The sequence below is a fragment of the Physcomitrium patens genome, chromosome 21 (assembly GCF_059467195.1).
Source record: "Physcomitrium patens ecotype Gransden chromosome 21, ASM5946719v1, whole genome shotgun sequence".
Lineage (NCBI taxonomy): Eukaryota > Viridiplantae > Streptophyta > Bryopsida > Funariales > Funariaceae > Physcomitrium > Physcomitrium patens.
In genome coordinates this window covers 5,706,145-5,714,177 of record NC_143430.1, presented here as the reverse complement: position 1 = coordinate 5,714,177, position 8,033 = coordinate 5,706,145, and the positions used below count along the sequence as shown (strand labels likewise).

General features: G+C 42.8%; 2 protein-coding genes across 6 annotated transcripts; one reads left to right on the top strand and one right to left on the bottom strand.

Annotated features, from left to right (window-relative positions):
* Positions 1–924: 924 nt before the first annotated feature.
* On the top strand, positions 925–5,022 carry LOC112274450 (inositol monophosphatase 3). 2 transcript variants are annotated; one of them, XM_024503970.3, is made up of 10 exons: positions 925–1,180; positions 1,816–1,857; positions 2,225–2,305; positions 2,562–2,693; positions 2,945–3,062; positions 3,443–3,531; positions 3,741–3,821; positions 4,021–4,083; positions 4,412–4,447; positions 4,578–5,022. In XM_024503970.3, the coding sequence occupies exons 1-10, from the start codon at positions 980–982 to the stop codon at positions 4,695–4,697; spliced, it is 963 nt and encodes a 320-aa protein (XP_024359738.1). In that variant the 5' UTR covers positions 925–979; the 3' UTR covers positions 4,698–5,022. The 2 variants fall into 2 exon arrangements, with proteins under 2 accessions (XP_024359738.1, XP_024359739.1); XM_024503971.3 differs by lacking the exon at positions 4,021–4,083.
* Positions 5,023–5,090: 68 nt separating this feature from the next.
* On the bottom strand, positions 5,091–7,808 carry LOC112274153 (uncharacterized). 4 transcript variants are annotated; one of them, XM_073529877.2, is made up of 2 exons: positions 6,599–7,808; positions 5,091–6,425 (listed from the first exon to the last, which is right to left on the bottom strand). In XM_073529877.2, exons 1-2 carry the CDS (start codon positions 7,341–7,343, stop codon positions 5,113–5,115), a joined length of 2,058 nt encoding a protein of 685 aa, XP_073385978.1. In that variant the 5' UTR covers positions 7,344–7,808; the 3' UTR covers positions 5,091–5,112. The 4 variants fall into 4 exon arrangements, with proteins under 4 accessions (XP_073385978.1, XP_024359160.2, XP_090101724.1 ...); XM_024503392.3 differs by having other exon boundaries at positions 5,091–6,416; XM_090245598.1 differs by having other exon boundaries at positions 6,665–7,808.
* Positions 7,809–8,033: the final 225 nt, after the last annotated feature.

The following is an 8,033-nucleotide window of genomic DNA, read 5'->3' as shown; positions in this document are numbered from 1 at the left end:
AATATTCAATAGAAAAAATCAAATAGTTTAACAAAAATATATAATTTTTATTTTTAAAATTTTAATTTTTTAAAATTTTAATTTTTTAAAATATTAAATTTACTATAAAAAAAATAAATTGAAACTGATACCATTTAAAAATTTAAATAATAAATTATAAACACACACACACACACACACACACACATATATATATATATATATATATATATAAATTAACAAATTATTCTCAATCCAAAGTAATGTGCTTGAAAATGTGAGAATATATACATATATACACACATATATATACTAGCAAAAAGAATTTGTTTATAGGTAATAAACTAAAAGGCCATTTTGCAAGTTGTACATGGCTCTCTGTTAAATAACAATTTCTTTGATTTCTCCTAATTAGAAGGCTTATTTGTCTCTTTATCTTATGCCTAAGCTTTCTTATCTATCAATTAGTCAAAAAATATATATATATATATATATATATATATGTCCACACATATTATAAACTAGCAAAAACCCATGCCATGGAGCATTACAATCTGTGGCACATCCATCTATTTCCTTGTTCATCCATGCTCCCTCATTCTCATATTCATTGATTCCCTTCATTCTTCACGTTCCCTTCTTCACAGTCAATTAAAAAAAAAACACTTCTTTGTCTCTTTGTGTTATATCTAACCTCTCTTCTGTATATTCATACACACATGAACATACTCATCTCTCATTTCGTAATGAATAAAAATGGGGAAATTTAAGCCTAACCGCGCACAAAAGAGTGGGAGCAGATTTAGAAAGGAAAGACCAAGAGGGTGAGACCAGAAGCTGCTGATTCCAGGTGGAACTGTTGTCATCGACGTTGCAAGAGGTGTGATCCGAACAGACTTCGTCGCTAACTGGTGAATCTGGGGTCGCGGAACCGTTGTTGTTGTTGCTGCTTCGGTAACTACTGCTGGTGATTGAGTTGCATTGCGGGGCACGGGTGGTCATGGCTGCGTCCATTCTTAGGGTTTTCTCCAATTGGAGTCCCTCCACCTCGCTGCTCCAGCCGCTGCGTGGCCCCAAGCTCAGGCATGCGGCACTTTGGAATTCCCAGACGCATTCCATCAGGAGACTTTGCGTGCGGAGCTTGAGCGTGCAGGATGAAGGCAATGCCATCGAATCTCTGGCTATGGACCTTGCATTGAAGGTACTTTGGCGAATTGAATCCAGTTATCTACTCATTTTTTCACTTTCTCCTTTTCGATGCTTTTTGAATTAATGTGTCGAAAGAACTGAATTTATGTTGCAATTTGCAATGGGTTTCGTTTTCAGGAATTGCTCACAGCTGAATCCTGTTTCCGTGTGTCTATTTTTGTGACTGGATGATAGTGGTTAGTGGAATGATTTTTGACCTGTATTGCTTGTTAGAATCTGGTGTTGGATATGAATGGTATGCCATAGAGAGCCCCTGGCTTGTGAGAACGATTTGTGAATATTGCCTGCATTGTAGTGTACTTCTGGTTCTCTGTTTCAATTTTTTTTTTTTCCCTTTTAATGAAAGCCTGTAACTTAGCTTGTAAGAATGAAGAGGCTTTGAAAACTGTAATGGAGATTGTGGCAAGAGTCGTGCATCTCGTAATTTCTGGTGATGAACCAATTTGGAATTGCCTCTGTGACATCGAAGAATATGTGAATTTACTTAGTGCTAATTGAATCTAAAGTTTATGTTTGGATTTTAACTCGGTATTCCAAGAATCTATATCTTCGTGACGTCTCCAGACGAGGTCAGGCTCGACAGTATGCACTGTACGGCCATTTCTTTAATTACTGAATGAATTGCAGGCAGGTACGATGATCAAGGACAAGTCTGGACTTGCGTTACAGGTTTGAAATTCAGAAACTCCTGCTCGTCTTCTTGCTTTTCTGACTTATAAATTACTAGAACATGGTTAGAGGATAACAGAGCACTGTGCATGTGTAGTGAGCCCTTGTTGGAAATTTGAATGAAAAGGGTAGTCAGATTGATTTATGTGCAATATAAGTCTGGCTATTGAATTACCACGCATCCGATCCAAAGAACTGGTGACTGTTAATTCGCTAGTCAATTGGTGCAATCATCTGGGCTAGTTGAGGAATCATGGAGTAAGAGAGAGGGAGGGAGGCGCTTTGGTGCAGGCCTTGCTGGACTGCAGACGGTTTATGTGTGGAATGTCCATTGTGGGACGGCTTTCCCTCTCTCTGTGGCTTACAGGTTGACACGAAAGAGTCGCGTTTTGATCTTGTTACCGAAGTCGACAAGGCCTGCGAGGACTTCTTGCGGACTCAAGTGCAGGTACGAAGCATGCGAATTAGTTCCGTCTAATTAAATGAAAATACTTGAGTCTTAGTATTGTTGTAATTTTGTTTGCTGAATCTCGGGATAAACCAATGTGTCTTAATTTCTGTGGAGCTAATTTACTTCTCTAGGGTAAATTAATTTTTTCTGGATGATACATACTCTTTATCTGGATCCTAGTGTTGTGCCCTTAGTTAGAAATACTTTATCAGGTGGTTTGAGAAATGTCCTTATGCGAACAATGTGGGTGTAGGAGAAATTTCCAAATCATTTCTACCTTGGCGAGGAAACTTTTACAGATCAGGAGTTTGAAAGGCTGAGAAGCGGTTTGAAAGACTCTGAATGGACATGGATTGTGGATCCCATAGATGGCACCCTTAACTTTGTAAGCTATCGTGCCCAAGCTTGTGCCCAAGTGTTGCTGAATGATTAGTAATTATCGAGCCTGTTTGTGTTGACCATTTTTTGCAAGTTTTGTTTCTTAGTGATTACATCGAGAAGCTCCTTTCGGATGCATGCCGTTCTTTGAAGTAGTAAAAGTTTCGGTCGCTCTTTAAAGTGGGATTCAGGGATTGTTCAAGTATCGCCCTAGCTTTGTGCTTTTCGAACTAAGATTCGCTCTGGCGATGGTGGCAGGTTGCAGGCATGCCGTTGTCAGTTGTATCGATTGGTGTTGCTCTTGGTCAGAACATGGAAATAGGAGTTGTCTACAACCCCTTCAACAACGAGTTGTTTTATGCTAGAAGAGGTCAAGGTATTTCCACGAGACCACGGTCATGGAGCATGCAGTTATAGGAAGGTTACAAGAGTATTCTCAGTCTTAGTTTCAGAATCCATCTGTAGCCTTTTTAAGCTGATCATAGTCTGATAGATTGATCTTTTCAAACTCTTCGACACCACCGAAACACGTATGTGGCATATTTCCTTATAATCCGCCCATGTATTGTCTGGTAACTGTACGAGTCAGATGCAGAAAGCATCACGTTTGTTACTATGGTCTCTATTCCTACGTGAACTGTTGCATTTTATTTTATTTTTATAGTTTTTTTAGAACTTCGATTACAAATATAAAATTCTTCTTCCCCTCTCTTCCCTAGATCAACTTCTAAGAAATCCATTCATTCCTATTGGCAGGGGCTTATTTAAATGGCATGCCCATAAAGGTTTTGCCTCATGATACAGAATTGGAGGATTCGACTGTGTCTGTAGGCTTTCCATCTAAGGTACTTGTTCAAAATTCTTGTGTATGGTATTTTATTTCCTTATTTTTCAGTTCGAGGTCACACTAAGCCAGATCTGATGAACTTACCCTTGTGTAGTTTGTGGGTCTTGTATTCTTGCAGAGTGTGTGCGTTCGTATTCACGAATAACTCATGAGCATCTTTATCTTCCGAGATTTTCAAGTTGTATCAATTGACAATGTTTGTGACAGCCTGAATGGCGATTACGGATGCTGGAGGACATAGGAAAAGTGGCACCAAATGCACGCTCGGTTCGTGCATTGGGAACTGCTGTATGTGTTCCGCTCCGCTCCTTCTCTTAAAGAGCGTTCTTTTCTTTGTTTGTTTTTCTTTCGTTTATTCGTTTGTTTGTTTGTTTGTTAAAGTGAAGTTTGCGTAATACGATAAGGAGAGTTAGTTTGGGTTGCTTGTGGTACTCCCTATTTTCTTCTTAAAATTGAAGTGCGTTGATTGGAATCGATCATCTTTCAGGCACTGCATATGAGCTATGTTGGAGCTGGTCGTATAGGTTGCTTTTTTGAGCATAATCTTAAGGTCATTCGTGTACCCTTGTCTTTACTGGCCCAATATTTGTAGTCCTCACTTCTGAGTATGGGTTAAACAACCATGCCATGTCGGGGACTTGGTGGACAGTTTTGAAACTTCAATTTAGGTGGTCCATTCTGCAATTAATAGATGTGCATCCGGTATTTGATTTTTCTTTTAGAAATGAGTTTACCGACTCTAATAACTGTTGAGCAAGAGCTGTATCAAGTCATTAAACGGCATGAAAGGCTGTCTTGAGAGCTGGTAGTATATGGCTGGCCCAGATTACTGCTGTCAATAGCTGATGCTGATATTGTTTTTATCATATAATGTGCAGCCTTGGGATGTCGCAGCTGCAAGACTGATCGTGGAGGTCAGACATGTTACGAGTTTCTTGTTGATGATAAATTAATCGTTTCATCTTGAGGTTAGACATGTTACTCTTGTTTCAGAATGTGTGTGTACATTTTCCACTCCTTAGCGAAATGCTTTGTATTGTGCAGGAAGCTGGAGGCAAAGTGACCGACATGAATGGGAACGTTTTACCACTGACTGCTGGCTCTATTCTTGCGTCTAATGGAGGCATTCTTCACGACCGTATTGTCCAGCTCGTGTCTGATTAGTTTGTTAAGAGGTTCATAGGTTCACGGTAGGGTGATTTCGTATACATGAATCAGCAAGATACTCACCAAACTTGCTACAGTTAAAGAATCATCACCTGTGAGCATTTGGAGGGTGTGTGTATGATGCTGTGTGCAGTCTTTGCATATTGATCTCTGTGTTAGGTAGAAAAAATTCAGGTTGGGATTTTGTTTTTGGCACTTTTAGAGTCTACCTCATTCAATTCCAGACTGTGGTTCAACAGTGTGAACTCCGAATTTTACGATGCAGAAGTTTTCGGAGTTAAAGTGATTACCCCTAAAAGGATGGTGGGTACCTTGTGCAGTATCTTAGAGCCATGAATTGGGGCCTTTGCGAGAGTACCTCAAGGGGATAATGGGCCTAAATTCCACGAGTTTATGAATGCTTTGGCTGTATTTATGATTGAAAGTGTTCTGTGGGAAGTATTGTCTTTGAATCACAGCTCGAGACTTTGTATATCATCACATTTCCATCGTCCCCTGCTACAACAAGGCGGTCAGGACCAGCGAGAGATATACACCTCACTGCACCTTTGGAGTCAGCCCCCAGACCGTACAAGCATTGGCCCGTGAGCAGCTCATGCACCAACAATGACCCATCCCCGCTACCACTCCACACCAATGGCCCAGCTACATACAAACTGTAGATGAAGTCGCGATGGGTGCAGATTGTGTGAAGGGCCTTGAATCCCATGCGTGGCTCTAAGACTTTCATCGAGTTGTCTGCACCAGCTGTCACAACAATTGGTCCACTTCCACAGGCAGTATAAGACACAGCGATGCTGTTGACAGCGCCTTTTGTAACTGCATTTCTATGCAGCACCGCCGAGTGTACAGGCCCTCGCGTTCGGAAATCCCAAGCTCGGAGAATTCCATCTTGGCCGCCGGTCAGGTACATCTCTCGGCATTCCTCCCAAGTTTTATTTTTGGTGTCCTCCAGGCACTCGACTGCAGTTACATGGCCCTTGTGAGCACTGCTCACATGGAGGAGGGGTGTGGCGTGTGCAGTGTCCCAGAGGATGACATCACCATCACGTGAGCCGCTCACAATGGCCCCCTGGGAGCTCAGGCAAAACCCAAGCACCGGAGCTTTGTGCCCTTTGAGGCATGCTGCATTCTTTGTTTGCGAACGGTTGACATTCCATAGCATCAAAGTCTTGTCATAACTTGCACTTATAGCTAGTGAGCCTTCTGCTCCAGATCTTACTGCAGATATTGATGCCATGTGACCCAGGAGGTCAATTGTTCGTATTCCGTTCTTATCCCAGAGGCACAGTTTCCCATCCATGCCACCACTAAGAATCCGTCCGTCTTTCAGATAGTCGCAGCATGTAACCCACTCGGTGTGGCCATACTGTTTTCCATAGAGTGATCGTTTTAAGGTACATTTCTCACAGTCAACGATGTACAGTGCATGATCTGATGAACCTATGCATGCTTCATTGCCTCGCACACTCATACACAAACTCGGTCGGTCCGAGACGTTAACAAGTTGGCCGGTAGGACTTGAAGGACCATGCATCCACTCCTGCAATACGTAATCTTGGGATGGAGAACGTCCTCGAACTTCTTGGGGCGGCTGCGGTGGAGTAAATTTCGTTTGCGATTCATCTGAAGGTTGTTGTGATGACGAAAATTCTCCGTCGACGACTTGCAAGTCCGTTTTGGTTGGCCCCTTGACGTGACGCGAGATGGGTTGATCTGCATCAACTTCAGATCCAGACTCTCAAACTTTGTTACTTAGAAAGAGTACTTAATTCAAAAGATACAGGTTTCAAGAAATGGACCCAATCATTCAATCATGGCACAACCATTACATCAGTTAACGAGCGCTTTTGCGATCCATGAATCTGCGTACATCTTCTGTAAAAATGAAGCTTTACCCGATTCACAATTTTCCTGCTTATTCACAGTATTGTTTTCCTTGGGGTTGCAGCAAAGCGCAAGACCTGGACACTGTTGCCGCTGCTGCTCTTTAGCGATATCACCAGTGTTATTGCGATGGAGTTGGGAGGTGCCTCTCGTTGCACGGGTGCTGTTTCTATTCGCCATTGATGAGCCTTGGCTTGGTTTTGAGCTTGGAGGATTATTCAAGCGGTTCGAAGTGCAATAATCGAGGGCTACACTAACGCGGTCCTCCACAAGTGCAGCTTTCGAGGTTTTTGAAATGATCTCCCCATGATTATTTCTGTTTGAATTGCTCAAAATTTTAAAAACGTTATCTATTGGGCCGGCACCATTGTGATCCTTGATTGTTTTGATGCTCGACAATCTCGAAGGATCAGTACTCCGTTCTCTGAAAGTGTACACCACGGGTTTGGAAACATCAGGATTCTTTTTGGAAGCATCGAATCGGTTGCTGCCCATGAAGGAGCTTGATCCTCGAGGAACAGGCTTTGCGCCAACGTTCGTACCACCTTTGCTACTAACGATACGTACTTCATTGCCCGATCTACCGTTTGCCCAGTTCTGACTTCCATTAGAACTCGGACCTTCAGCTCTTCTGACCAGCGGCTCTGCAAGTTTGATGCTGGCAGTCGAATGCCCGCCACCCACTCTAGGCTGCCTCCCGAGCTCTTCTTCTCGTCCTACATCACCATCGCTACCACGGGTGCTATTTCTCACCATCTCACATACATCGTTCGTTGTCTTTACCTTTCCAAAGTGGAACACAGGAAGAACGCTCGCTTCACACCGGAAACCGGAAACACGACCACAGTATCAGAGAGAATTAGGTCAAGAGGAGACGGCCCAGTGTTGGAGGCAAATCCTCATCAACAAGTGAGCACATCGCACAAAGATGGCCCCCAACGCTAAATTCATCACCATCGGGAGCTCCAACTACAGAACTATTCGACATTGGATCGGAAACAGGGATCTAGCCTTCTAAGCACTTGAAGAATCACACACAGCGGAGTCATGCGTCGATCCACACATTCCTGCTGCTAAAAGATCACCCAGTTCCATTCGCAACCTGATCGTCGTCGCCGCATTCTTTCCCATCGCAAGCATCATCAAGGTTGGCGCTTTCGACTCAATGCATACATTTCGAAGACGTTTGTGCAGTTTCTGTTAGTGGGTTTGTTTGTTTGGTTGTTTTGCCAAGGTCATGGGTCACTGCTCTAAAGCTTGTTCCATATTCTCATCATCATTGGGAGAAACGGTTGTAACTAATTATCGCATGGGCGGTAACGGAAGGTTCAACAATCCACGCAGCGGCGTTCTGATAAGGGCTGGTACCAGGTGGGTGCTGTCACCCTCTCTGATTAGCACCACCTGCCTCATGCCTTTCTGTTTTGATTTTGTTGCGGAGATTAT